Raw genomic sequence first — 15,807 nt, 5'->3', positions numbered from 1 at the left:
CACTGCTTTCTAAATATTAAATGATAAATATTTATAAATTTTCATTATTATCGTTTATATTAGTTTCTATAATTTGGTCATTATCATTTTCCCTACAATCTAGTATTTCCGAAATAACTACTTCATTTTCAGTGTCATTATGATTAAAAAATTATGGGTTTATAATAGCTCAAATACAATACAACATTTCTGGAAAAAACTTTTGATAGTAAACAAAGCATCTATTGTTGTTGTTCCATATCTCGTTTTACTTATGTTTTACCATTTTACATTGTTAAATTTAATTTTTTTTAAGGCAATTAATGGTTTTGACTTTTCTTCAGCAAACTTTGTTAGCTAGAAAAGATTTAATCAAATTATTTTTAATCCTTACTTAAATTCCTTAAGGACAAAACTAGTGAGTGAAGTGGAATAAGAATATTATTAACCGTGCTGAAATTAAATTTAGAATTTGATGAGCTTTAAATACTGATGTTAAGTAATGCAGTAAGTTAATGAACTTTACGTTGGATTTATTAATAAATAAATTAGTAGTGCATAAATGTATTCGAACCAGTATTTTATCACATACTTCAGTCTCTTTGTAACGATTGTTTGCTGTTGGAAGTTGTTTATTAGTGTGTTAATATAACTACTATTAGCAGAGTATGAATTGATTTTGTAAATTTTGAGAGCTTTTAAATTGGAGCTTGAGTAACCTAACCTCAAAGACTCCACAGGAAAGTCTGCATAAGCAGGGATACTTCCAAATGATAAAATATTTACGTCAATAATAACATGAGTAAACTGATCGATTTGTTAGAATACAAACCATTTTAAAACACTTCTAAATCAGAGAAGCGTTTCGTAATTTTTTTTTATCATATATAATGTTGTATGTTATTGTTGTTTATATGTCCCTTCCAATCCCTCCTAACAGATTTTTCATTAACGTCAACTTTTAACAGTTCAGATCAGATGTGTATATAACGGTTTATTTACATTTCGGTCATTCCACTGCGAAGGCATGTGTAAAACATATATCTGTAGCCCGCCAAAAGAATTAGTCACTTCAATAAAGATCAATTGATGTTATTAGTACAACATTCTGAAAGTTTCATTCGCAGTGAAGGACTAATACGATCATAACAAATCACAAGCACAGCACAGTAGTAAATTTAAAACATTTTCTAATTAGGCTCAAAGTGCTCAAATGGGTAGTAACTTGTTTTTTAATACTATTGAGCAAAAATCAACTTGGAGAACATTGTCTCTGTCTGATAATATTTTCGTTATTAACCATCCGTAATTTTCCTCTTACAGGTATATACATGTAAAAATGTATGTCAACTTCTAAAAGCCCGGACCGGAAGATCACTCATAGGAGTCAGGGATGTGGATTACTAATATCAATGAGACAGCTTTTAAAATCACAAGTTCATCGTAAAATGAATGTAAAACTAAAGCAAACACTAAAATATTTCTCTATTTATTTCTGATTTCAGGCCATGAAGGAGCAAAGGCAAGTGTGATGGCACTGGTAATGATGACAGCTGTCACGACAGCCATACTCCACCACTTCATTATGATATTGTTTTTAGAGGATTGAAGTTAACTTCTCCCAAAGTTCAACTGGATGTGAGAAGTAACTTACTATCATTTTATACACAAACATTCCCCTCCGAGCAGTTAATTACTTTGAATTTAATTCGTATCTATCTTTTTAATTTTACACTCTAGTATATTTAAAATCAGATTTTACGAAAATAATAGTTTCCAAAAAGTGTATTCGGTTAAACTCATTAGTTTCATACTATTTTGAGTTGTTTTGGCAAACATTCATTAAGTATCACAAATGCAAAGTCTATTACAGTCTATATTATTCAAATAATTTATATTTACAATACAGTTTTTTCAATAATAACATGTATAATTGTATAAGTTAAGCAGGTGTTATTAGTTTGTAATGTATTTATATTCTAGTTCATTGGAATTATAACGTGTTATATTTTAAGTAAAATGTTGAATAATAAAATGCTTCTTTTAATACATTTACCTATGAATTTTGTTTTATGTGAATATACTGAATGATAACTTTCAAATCAACATATAAACAATAGCAATTTTAGCAATAGAATCAATATAACAATAAGGAATATGGAATTTGGTGAAAATGTTGAACGGAAACATAGCTCAAGATGTACATCATTATATAGGAGTTTCTTAGCAAAGATGAATGATAAAGTGGAAAAAATTATCATTTCATTATAATAGAAAGTTCTTATTTCTAGTTTAGGCTTTGATCTTAACCTGAAGAACATCTTACACTACACTTTAAAACGATGTACATCTTGGCCTATGCTTACGTCAACATTTTTTACTAAACTCCTTGTAGACCATCCTCAATAGGATGTGAAGTCACGAACTACCTTAAAAACTATTTCTTAAAGCCAGTATTCATTCCTTAAGTTCAAATTTCACAATTTGAGGCAAGACAAGAATACTAAACAATTTAGAACAGGGCCAACGTTGTAAATGTTTCAAAGTTTAAACCAGAGTATTTTTTCTAAGAGTGAACATTTTGAGGTCAGATTTTAGACATTGTACTCTACTACTGAAGTCCTATAATTTGATGTACTACTCGACCTATACTTTCATGTAAGATTTCTCAGTCTTTGAATAGCCATCCCCCTCACATGACAAAAAATGGTAGCTACTTCAAAAAGTAGAGTTATAAGTGCAGTACTTATGTATAAAGTTTTATTGCTTTACTTGTAACCGTGCGGGAATTATCAAGCCCGTGCGGGAATTATCAAGCCCGTGCGGGACTTTCTTAACACCCTGTATATGATACATGCCTCCAAACTTTTTCATTTCTAGGTTCTGGAAATTGAAAGAGAGAAACAATTACAATCCATTAAATCTGAGCATGATATAATATCACTAATCTTGTGAGTTTTTCATTCGTCTGCCTAAGAAAAAATAATTTCAGTATATTTTAAAACCTATTTTTCATACAAACTGCATTTGAAATTTCCAATTTATAAGAGAATTCTGAAAAATCAAGACTGGAATATACGAGTTGGCTTAGTTTATATGCTAAATTCTTATTTACACGAAAGTTTCGGCCTATTTATATTATTACTATGAGAGAGTAGATATAGACTTTTAATAAATCTGTAATAGAACCAAAAGTATTTAAAGCCTATGTGAGCATAAGCATTGCCTAAGTACGCTTAATTATGAATAGGAAACGGTTTCTTAAAGACATTCTATGGAAAGCTAGCCAGAAAATAAATACCGTGTATACGCGTGGGAAAATTTACCACTCCGTCCTCCCTGAAAAGCGTCTTATATAAATTAAATGAACAAAATTATTATGTTTATTTATCTTAATATGCATGTGATAAATCTGTCCTGTTCGTGTGAACTTTACTGGTTAATCCTCTAAATGAAATGATCCTTGTAGCTGGTATTTTGTAGCTGATTCAAAAATATGATAGGATATCAATCTTTTTCGTGGACATTTGGTTTACTCATATTGGAATGTATATGGTAAGGACAGGTCGATTTCGTCAACACCCAATTCAATGCTCATTATTGGAAATTGTTCAAGGAGAGACTTTTGCTCATTAATGTCTCACCTTCTTATTTTGTATATTTCCAATGGTGTAATTTTTCTAAATATTTTAGATGTAACATTCTGAAATTGTTTCTTACCTCTCCAGATCCTTGTGTGGCTGGGACAGAGATAAATTAAGGTAATTGCTTTCCTTACTGGACATGGCTACTTCAGGAGTCATTTGACTAAGATAGGGTTCTATAATGATGAACTCTTGTCACTTTGCAGCCAGTTAAGTGACATTAATGAGCATATCGTCTTTGCTTGTGTGGCGGTGGAATCGAAGAGAATGAGACTACTGGAAGCTAAATATCTGGAGGATATCAGACCAGCCAGACTGGCCGCCACCATTCTTCAACTCGTGGAAGAAACCAAATTAAGACTCCCTATCTAGGAATCATGTCGGGTTGCTGCAATGATAGGTTGGAAACAAGGCTGACATTCTCAGCCTGAGAGCTGCTCATATTTTCAATCAACCAATCAAAGGGCAGTACATATATTGGGGAATAATATATAAATAATATAAACTTAATAATATCTAACATATTGAATAAAATAACACAGAAAGAAAAGCTATCACATCTCGCAGGAATAATAAAAACATAGTAATTTTACCAGCAGAATAGGGCAACGCAATAGTACTTCTAGACTTGGATGATTACGTATTTTTAAATTAAGAAACAATCAAATGATTTAAGTTTAAACTTATAACTCTTTCTTTAATAAAAAAAGTTATGCTTATGACCTAACTGAATATTTTAATAAATAATTCACCATTTTCTGACAGTTGAGAGACCTAGAAAGGACATCATAGTCAAAGGACAATTTTCGCAAGAAACTTCTGATGTTCCAAGAACCCCTGTTTTCTACATTGTGCCTAAAATTCACAAGGCCACACACCACCAGACAGACTATCGGGTTATGGTTCTCCAACAGGAAGTATATCCAGTTTTATCAATGACATTTTCCAGCCAATGGTAACAAATTTGAAATCACAAATGAAAAACATTGATAACTTCATCTCAAGACTCAATGAGGTGCAGTAATCCACTACCAGCGACGCAAATATGGTCACTATTGATATGCAGTCTTTATACAGGAACATTCCCCGTGATTAAGTGAAGAAGCTATAAAACGGTTTTTAACCACTAGACCTAAGCAATCAAGTTCCAGCACAATATTTTTATTAACTTTACTTATTTTTTATTTTACTATGAACAGCTTCAAATTTCAAGGTACAAACTATTTAAACATTAATGGAATAGCTATGAGCAACAGGAGGGCACCTGCGCATGTCAATATTTTTATATGAAAATTAGAACAAGATTTTTTTATTCACAAGCCTAAAAACCTCTTTTATGGTAGAAATACATTGATGATATGTAATAGATTTGATTTGGAATAATAGATGCACTTTTGGAAAATATAAAAATTAAACATTCTTAGATGTAGATATTTTATTCGGTTTCAATTTCTTAACATAAAACTTCATATTAAAGACACTGACATTATTGATTATTTATATTTTAACAGCTGTCACCCTGTATATGTCAAAAAATCAGTACCAAACGTGTCGTCATTATGGTCAAAAAATTTTGTACTGATACTTTCAACTTTATCTATAAAACATATGAAATTATTTTATTAACACAAACTATGCTCAAAAATTCATTAACCACCAAATTAAATAAACTAATGTTTATAAAATCACAATAACTATTACTTAAAATTTATATTTGAAATATTTTCCCTGCTTATATAAAATAAATATATTCTAAGAATGGCACAAAAAAATCTTGAGTCTTTACAAATAACAAAAAACTTATTTTCACACCACCCAGGCTAGTGTTTAGTAGAAATACTAACGTGGGAAATCTTCTGGTACAGCAAAAATTGCCACCTATTGAAATTTAATATTTAAAACCTCAAAAGACAGATTTTAACTCTCACCCTGTAAAGGCAAATGATGTAATACTCGCAAAATTATAAATTGTAAAAATCGTTAACTCGTAGTAAAACTATGACATCTTATCCAATTAAGAAGAAATCAATTTTAAAACTAAAAATGTAATTTATAAATTAAAATGTAACAATTATGCAATGAATGATATTGGCTTGACGACAAACCCATTGCACATAAGAATGAATAATAAAAGCTGTTTTTGTAATAGACAGGGTGAAAAACTGGTTTCCTAATGGTTTCCTAAAAACTTGTGTTGTATGAATTCCTGTTTTGAGCAGAATTAATTCCCCTCATTTATGTATAAGTGTTGACATGTGACTTCAAATGTGCGCACAGTTATCGCTGTATCAATGAACCGTACAGCTTAACACGACCGACCGTTCCCTAGCCTGAAGGACGAAAGTATTAAACGTGTTTTACTCTTAGATAAAAAAATCCGTAATATCTGAAGAGTAGAGCTCAGAAACCCCTGAACTGGAGAAAATATAAGTACCACAGTCGGGTAAGAAATATAAGTACCACAGTCGGGTAAGAAATATAAGTACCACAGTCGGGTAAGAAATCAAGGATGCTTGTATCTGATAAAAGAAATACATTAAATAACACATGGATCATGCATATGGTCAGTCTACAAATTAAAATCTGAGTTAACAAAAAAGTGCAAGTTCTTATTATTAGTTACTAGGTACCTCATTGTTAGTAATTTGTACATTGCACTGTACTACAAGTAGCACATGTCTTCTACATTTTGATTTATAGTTACGTTTTTGCAAAATACTGAAAAAGTAGAAAACACAATGTGTTTGAAATATTACTACCGCTTATCGAAATTACCAAAGTTCGTGGTTAAAGTATTTCCTTAGGTGATGTTGAAGCTAGTATTCATGACTAATAATAAATAATAATGAGAACATAACATACAGGGTGTTTGAAAAGTATGGGTACGGCTTAATAATTTAAAAACCATAGGAGATAACATCTATAAACTTTGCACAGTGTCATATGGCTATGTAAACTATTTTTCCTTGCTATTACCATCACATGCCAACCATGGGGGGACGGCCCACAGATGAAAACATGGAAACCTTAAATTGAAGCATGGGTCGAGTGATACCTCATTTGAAAGAGCTCACTTAGTAGAGTTGAATGCCGCAAACCGCATCTCAAAAGGTTTATCCAATCAGAAATGGCGGGTTGTTTTAGGTACACATTGTGAAGTACATTATGCGCTGCCATTTCTGACTGGATCGTCGTATTCTGATGCGGTAGGCGGCGTTTCACTCTACTACCCAATGTGTTTTCACTGACTTTTATTAATTAGCAAATTATGTCATAAATTTATAACACAATAAATAAAACTAAAAAACATCGGTATTTATTGTGTTGGTAATAACAAGAAAAAATAATTTACATAATCATATGACACTGTGCAAAGTTTATAGATGTTATCTCCTATGGTTTTTAAAATATTAAGCCGTACCCATACTTTTCAAACACCCTGTATATAAACAATGATAGACTACACAAATTAATGAATTCATAGCATAAAGATCTCATTAACCGGAATGAATTAATACATAATTCAATATCTATCAAGACATATTATAACTCTATGGAGTGATTTTCTTTCTTACTGGTAAAGGAAGCAAGGTACAATTATTTATACAAACTATATTTTACATCTCTACTATAAATAAATTAAAATTAAAACCAAAATACTGCAACATGGATATAATGATATAACAGAATTATTTACTGATTGAATAAATTATTGACAAAATGATGTATAAAATCGTTTAATAATTATTCTGTTCTATCATTATATCATTGTTGCAATCATTTAAGTTATAATTTTCATTTATTTATGCCATATAAATTTTATGCTACGTATTTATACATAAAATCAGTTAATATTCAAATAAGTATACATGTTTTTCACTAACCATTCAGGTTACGGTTATTAAACTCAATTTATATAGATAAACGAGTACTGCACAGTGGGACTGACGTTATTTTGTAACGCCTTCAATCAGTTAACGGCAGTTTTCATACTACGCCAATGTAGATATTGCCAGCTTACATTGCAGGCGTTTCCTGTATAATCATTATATAGCAATAGTAGCAATAAAATTCTCCAGTTTGGCCTCATGCCTAAGAAATCATTATGAAAATATTACTTCTGCAATTTTTATTTTTGAATTTTAGTCATCATGACCAAAATAAAAGGTCCATTAGTTGTAAACATTAAGGACAAAAGTTGAAACGCAGATTTATATCTTAATCTAGTATCTTAATACTGTGAAGACTGTTTTTTTCTTTATCAATAATATTGTTCCATGAATCTTTTTACACTGTAATACTTTTATTAATTTTCTTTCGAAAAACGTAATTTATATAATTTTTAAAATTGTAAATCATAAAGTGGTGGTCTGTTTTTGAATTCCATAACAAGATCGCTTATTTCCGTTAGTTTAACTTTACGACTGTAAAATCCAGCGTATTGTTATTTAAACTTACAAACTAAGCCTTCATTCATTCAGTTCACTTTTCCAAGCTTACCAATTCCCTTTTTTTTAATTATTTAATTAAAAAAATTATTTATTTTAATTATATTTAATTAATTTTTCATAAAATTTTCATTTTATAAGAAAATGTCATGATGTGTTTCCATTTCATGAAAAGTGTTACAAAAGTGTTGTAATATTTTTCCTATGAAAAGTAAGCCACACGGTACACTAGTGGAGAGCCTTTTAACAACTACGTATACAATGTAAGGTGAGGGAACGCTACCACAATCCATGAACTATCCCTAAAATTAATCAAACTACCAGTTTTATAATCTGTTACAAGGACAGTTACATAAACATTACAACTGTACATTACTGTAAACTGTCCTTATAATTATAACAAACAATCTGAAAAGCGTAACTTTAAATTTTGAATAGTAAAATAGTGTTATTATGAATATGCATGATTAGGCACACCTGCAGCGTGTCCTCCGAATGTAGAAAAAAAACATTGAGATAAATATTAAACTAATATCATAATTAAATTCATGCTTTAAGTTTAATTCAGTCGAATTTGTGTACTAACGCGACTGAAAAATAAATATAATGTGTATTGTTAAATTATGTATTTCATTCGCTCCATACTCATACAACTGAAATAAGAATATCTGGCAATTCAGAATCCGTTGAGTTTTAACTTTAAAAAAGTAGCGTACACAGAAGTTGTAGTATAATATTGTACATCTTTATGCAATATCACTCATAGCACAATGGTTTCTGCCCTATTTACTGCTTTCTATTTATAATCAAGTGTTTAAAACAGTTTTCGTTTCAGTAATAATGAACTGTAAAATTAAGTATAGTTAAATTCTTATATTAATTATTTCATTTATTTTTTCGTCATCGAGATATGTCTAATACAGTATAAATTACCCTTTTATGATTTTAACCTCCTAAGCCTTAACTTTGAAAGTATGAAAAATCTCATATGCCAAATTTTTTCCCTGTAATACTGACTTATGTCATCTGTGAATATTAATGCGGACTGGTGACTATAGGACACATAACGTGTAGGTTGTGTGATTCGGGGGCTCACTGCCGTTCTACTGAATAGAAGTGTTTAAATAGTATTGCGCAAAACGGTACATACCTGGGCAAAACAAATATCGCAAAGTTTCTCCTAATCAACGGTTTCTCCTAATCAATGGTTTCTCCTAATTTGCATAGATTTTTTTCCACTACTATACAAAATTACATAATTTTCCTCTATGTTTTGTGGTATGAATAGAATTAAACTTTGACAACTCATTGTAAATTTTTTTTGGTAAATACTAATAAATGTCATCATTATCCGGCTAATATTCAATTAAATACTGGCATCACGTTACTAAATCACGAGTTTCCCTACTATCTAATAGTTTTGAAACGGTGTATTCCGACTATTTTTAATCTGATCTATATAATAATAACATTGAAAAGATGAATGATAAACATTTAAAAATTAAAATACTTTACTGACACCTAGACCTACAACCTATCTACACAATGTTCTCGGTTATTTACTTAAGTCAATCAAAATTTGAATAAATCTTCAATCAATTACGGTGGTCTCTTATTTTTCATAAATACTTTTGTTGGTAAATCCACAGTTAAGACGTATAAGAGTTAAAATTTAGTTAGTAAAAAGTTAGCTATATTACACTAATTGTATATCTGCGATTTAACCAGCTATTTCCATAACCTATAATATTGTACAGACTATGGATTCAACAACTCTATTCTTATTAGTGAGGTTCAAATACCTGTTAAGTTTGACCTGGAGGTTTATTCAACCTTAATTTAACAATAGTTTTATTTCTTACCACACAACACGTTATACTGTATGCAACAATCAATCCTTTGATCTCGCTATAACAAGCCACAATCTTATGTAGGTATAAGAATATCATTGTTTAGAAGCTATGGTGCAGATCCAGGAACATTTAATATGCCACTTGTCGATTATCTATGTTTGTAGCAATATACATACACCATATACATATATATATATATGTATATATACCATTTTTTAGCTTTCAGACGGTTGGTTTTATTTAAAAGGATTTAAGGTTTAAAATTGGAGATTTCTCAATCATGAATAACTAGATTGCATGCCTAGACAGTGCATAACTTGATTAGCAGTTATATATACAAACACACACACACATATATTGACAAGAAATTGCAAAGTTATTCAACTACTTGGAAATTTAAACTATGCTTCCAGATCTACTACTAAGATTTTGTTACTATTTCTCTACTCTATGAATATATATACCAAAATCTTAGTAGTAGATCTCGATGGATGGTTTTAATTTTCAAGTAGTTGAATAATTTCGCGATTTTTAAAGTTTACAAAACTCATATGTTCAAAAAAGATATTTCCGGATAGCATGTGCTTTGTTTGGGTTTGTATTAAATCTTGTTATTAAAAAGAGTTGCTCCAATGTGTTTCAGTTCGATAGTGAAACGTTTGGAACGTCCAGTCAGCCAAATGGAGACAGATTAGTTATGATAAAAATCAATATATTATTTTTTTAAAGATAGGTTATTTATTTAATTAATGTCAGTACAAATATACTATTTTAAATTATAAACTCTATGTATACATTATTATTAATTGGTATCATTTACTGATTCGATCTGTATTTGGTTAAAATATCTGCACGATGTGATTGTTACAGCTGTTCGTACCAATATATGTAATAATATGTACCAATCCAGAAGTAATCCCTCCTGGGAGTGAGGGGGATCGGCTTTAGTTATGTTTTACACAACATTAGACCTTGGTGTCTACGGGTTGGCTTAAGATAGTTAATTTATGTATATCGACGTCGTTGGCTTTAAATGTAGAAACCGGCAAAATGTTTATAATTTCACGTAAAAATATCATGTTGGCAGTGTTTAACACTCATAGTAAATAACTGTAATTAATGTCCCTTCCAATCATATATAAACTCAAGCTGGATTGATTTAACTTTTTCGATGCCCGAATTTAAATAATATGTATAACTTGAAGAATAGTATGACTCTTATTTTTATAAATGTGAACGTTGTATAGCTATTGTAGAGTACTTTATATAATTTTATTTAACACTCACACACTTTTTTTATACATTGAGGGATCAGAAATTTGGAAAAAGACTAACTTTTTGCAGAAAAGGGCTACTTTCAATCTCGTTGGCTGACACTTGAATGTTTTAAGTATTGTTTAGCTTTCAGACGGTTGGTTTTATTTAAAAGGATTTAAGGTTTAAAACTGGAGATTTCTCAATCATGAATAACTAGATTGCATGCCTAGACAGTGCATAACTTGATTAGCAGTTATATATACAAACACACACACACATATATTGACAAGAAATTGCAAAGTTATTCAACTACTTGGAAATTTAAACTATGCTTCCAGATCTACTACTAAGATTTTGTTACTATTTCTCTACTCTATGAATATATATACCAAAATCTTAGTAGTAGATCTCGATGGATGGTTTTAATTTTCAAGTAGTTGAATAATTTCGCGATTTTTAAAGTTTACAAAACTCATATGTTCAAAAAAGATATTTCCGGATAGCATGTGCTTTGTTTGGGTTTGTATTAAATCTTGTTATTAAAAAGAGTTGCTCCAATGTGTTTCAGTTCGATAGTGAAACGTTTGGAACGTCCAGTCAGCCAAATGGAGACAGATTAGTTATGATAAAAATCAATATATTATTTTTTTAAAGATAGGTTATTTATTTAATTAATGTCAGTACAAATATACTATTTTAAATTATAAACTCTATGTATACATTATTATTAATTGGTATCATTTACTGATTCGATCTGTATTTGGTTAAAATATCTGCACGATGTGATTGTTACAGCTGTTCGTACCAATATATGTAATAATATGTACCAATCCAGAAGTAATCCCTCCTGGGAGTGAGGGGGATCGGCTTTAGTTATGTTTTACACAACATTAGACCTTGGTGTCTACGGGTTGGCTTAAGATAGTTAATTTATGTATATCGACGTCGTTGGCTTTAAATGTAGAAACCGGCAAAATGTTTATAATTTCACGTAAAAATATCATGTTGGCAGTGTTTAACACTCATAGTAAATAACTGTAATTAATGTCCCTTCCAATCATATATAAACTCAAGCTGGATTGATTTAACTTTTTCGATGCCCGAATTTAAATAATATGTATAACTTGAAGAATAGTATGACTCTTATTTTTATAAATGTGAACGTTGTATAGCTATTGTAGAGTACTTTATATAATTTTATTTAACACTCACACACTTTTTTATACATTGAGGGATCAGAAATTTGGAAAAAGACTAACTTTTTGCAGAAAAGGGCTACTTTCAATCTCGTTGGCTGACACTTGAATGTTTTAAGTATTGTTTAGCTTTCAGACGGTTGGTTTTATTTAAAAGGATTTAAGGTTTAAAACTGGAGATTTCTCAATCATGAATAACTAGATTGCATGCCTAGACAGTGCATAACTTAATTAGCAGTTATTCAACCTTTAATCAAATCAAACTATAGTAAACATCCACGCAAGATACCATCATACAGAACATAAGTCTTTTGATCTAAATATAAGACAGGTACACAACTTTGGAAAACAATATGTCACGCCTCATGCTGACTACAAGTTTAAATTAAATCACATTTTAGTAATCGCCTTGTGTTTAATGGAAGTTTACTAAGTAACACGTATCGCTGATACTACTTTTGAATAACTTATTACTTCATCTTTAAATTGGAATTAAATTAAATCTACTTCTTAAACAATACTAATGATTTTACCCATAAAATCAAAAATTTAGATGAAAATAATTAATAAACTATCATTATGGCATGTTTTTAAAAATAATCAACATACGGCACATTATTATTCTCCCTAAAAACTGACCATAATCCTACTACTCGTAAGACGAAAACTTTATGATAAGAACTGACATTAATTCATAGCTTATTATTAGTAAGAGAGAATGGAACAAAACGATGGAATATTACATTGTTACTTCATTGGGTTCACATTTTTGCGATAATAATATAACCTTTCAGAGTTTTTTTCGAGTTTGAGGTTGATAGTTGCATTTTGATGTTTAATAAGGTTCAGGTTAGGTGCTGTTGATACTGATTAGTTAACATTGAACCAAAAAAGCTTAACTGTCAAGCTTTGAGTGTTATTTATGGTGGCATCACACCATGGTTTGGGTTTATTGCCATAACATAGACTAAACATTTAAATTACTCTTTTAGAAGACACAAACGGAAGAATTTCTGCATATACTATTAATAGTAATGGGATATTTAAATGAAAGCTGTACATAAAATTTGAGAAATATAAAGGTCCTAATACAGAACCTTGTGGGATACAAGCATTCAATCATATTTAAAAATTTCTGAAGTTCATCATTCATTATTATGAAGTTCTTCATAATGAAAAATTATGTTTTAAAATTAGTCGATTTCATTTAGTCCATGGTCCCTGTACTATCATAATTATATGCTTATACTTAACATATAATTAAACATACACCTTACTTATGTCTTAAAAGCAATCCCCTGAATAATTTGTTTTTAAAACCTTTATGTACTTTTAACTGCTTTTTTAAACTGTTCTTATATTTCAACTTGAATGTCTAAAACCAAATTGGTTTGCATTAAAATAATCATAGATCTAACAAAACACCCATGCCTCTGTTATGTTTCATAACAATACGGACTACATGAAAGTTTCGAAACTTTCTCGTTTCAGCTTTGCTTCCTTTTCTATGCACATGAGTTACGCAGATATGTTTTAAACATGTAGGAAAACACTAAAATTTGCATAAATGTATTTAATAGGTTTGCGGCATACAAATATAGCCAATTTGCATCTTGATAACACGGTTACTTAGTCCATATAAACTGCTTACCATCGATAAAATTTAGGGGAATAATTACTATGCATGTTCAAAGCTTTCGATACGATTCCTAAACAATCCAAAACCAGTATTTCATTTAGGGTTTGATTAGTTAATCATCTTTAATTTTGATTTCCTCAACAGTTTTGTTTTAAAACTTCTTAAAACAAACTTTATCTTTTATCAAGTTTTTCTATTCCTTGCATTTTCATACAATATAAAAACACAGTATTTTATGCATGGACTCAGTATATTTCTCCGTTCCCCATACAAGTAAACAAACAAACTAAAATAAAACATTACAAAAAACACTGGAAAGCAACATAAGCATTATGAATGCTATACAGTGGTGACCAGGCAACATTAAATGGGGTACTCATAAGATCACCTAACCTAATATCTGTTGTAAGTCTTCCGAAGTCTACTTTGAGAGCTTCCAATGGCCTGAGTAGCACGATTTTATAAAACCTTTTGCTGATGATAACATTATTAGTTTAATACATTAGCTTCAGTATTGTTCACATTTAAAATGTCATTTCTAGGCCTATATGCAGTGTAAAGTAGTTTTTAGACACTCATAAGATTATAATTCTATTGAAAATATTTATGATACAAACTCTCTGTCAACACTATGAAACTAAAATCTTTAATATTATTAATGAACATTTTTTTTATCCACAGCAACATCACGTACAATTGTGCAATATAGACCATAATAATGAGTGAGGAGTAGTCATATGTTAGTCGTACTTGCCAAATTTCCCTCAAATAGTGCAATAATTTATTCCTTTAAATAGTTTTAATTCATCTGCATACTCAGGTTTATGTTATCTGTTATCGTTATCAAACAGATATGTTGAAGGATGAGATTTCTGCAAATGTTTATATTGCTATTTGATCCAGTGGTATAGTTTGGGTTTTATTGTAAACACTTTAGTTTTGTATTTAAATTTAAAATAAAAACAAATTTTGCTATAAAAATCTGTTTATCTGTATGATTAGCAAAAGTAATTAAGAAAGGACCGATGCAATCACGGATAATGGTTAGACTTAAAGTTAAACGAAATAACCAAAATAGATTCTACTTGTACTTTTTGCTACAATCAATGGTCGTTTCATTTCATATCGAGAGAACTTTTGTAAGTCCTATTTTTATAACTGAGAAAAAAGATGTACAAATACATTTTCTAAATCATCATATTAATTTATCCAATATTATGTATCCAGAAGACAGTTGACAAACACAAGAAACGCTTTAATTTAGAAATGTGTTCACGCTACTTTTGGGTTGTATTTGTGGAACATGTGAAAAATAATTGTTTAAGTTTTTGTAAATCATTATAAGTATTTTGAACTAAAAGGCCTTGACAAAACTTATCTGATATCCTTAGTCAATATCGTGATGGCCTTCAAATAATTTCCTAGTGCTAAGTATTCCCTGATATATAATATAAGCTAAAGGTGTTGACAGTTTATTAATCGTATGACTATTTTATTTCCAAAGAATTGTGACAAAATGTTTCACATTTGTATAAATAGTGTTATAAAGGAACACTACATCTTTTCTTAACTAGGTTACACACATTCTGTGAAAAACTTTTAATATTAGCTATGGCCACTTATTCATATCAGATAGGGCCTTGGGCGAACATTTACACTGCAATACATCAATGTCAGATAGGTGGTGTTTATACCATGGACCCTGCGGCCACAAGTGACATGATTCAATTCTCAAATTGGATTCAACAAGCATCATGTAAAACAGATTTTACTGATCACGATATTTATTCT

At 30.0% G+C, this 15,807-nt stretch overlaps 1 protein-coding gene across 1 annotated transcript in view; it reads left to right on the top strand.

Moving 5' to 3' along the window:
- The window catches only part of LOC124368527 (T-lymphocyte activation antigen CD80-like), a 30,102-nt gene extending 28,072 nt beyond the window's left edge, over window positions 1–2,030 (top strand). Inside the window, exon 7 of the mRNA XM_046825767.1 lies at window positions 1,485–2,030. Within this exon, the coding sequence (XP_046681723.1) occupies window positions 1,485–1,588 (104 nt within the window). The 3' untranslated portion in view covers window positions 1,589–2,030. The remainder of the gene's footprint in view (window positions 1–1,484) is intronic.
- Window positions 2,031–15,807: the final 13,777 nt, after the last annotated feature.

The sequence above is a fragment of the Homalodisca vitripennis genome, chromosome X (genome assembly GCF_021130785.1).
Source record: "Homalodisca vitripennis isolate AUS2020 chromosome X, UT_GWSS_2.1, whole genome shotgun sequence".
Taxonomy (NCBI): domain Eukaryota; kingdom Metazoa; phylum Arthropoda; class Insecta; order Hemiptera; family Cicadellidae; genus Homalodisca; species Homalodisca vitripennis.
This window is presented reverse-complemented; position numbering and strand designations above follow the sequence as displayed.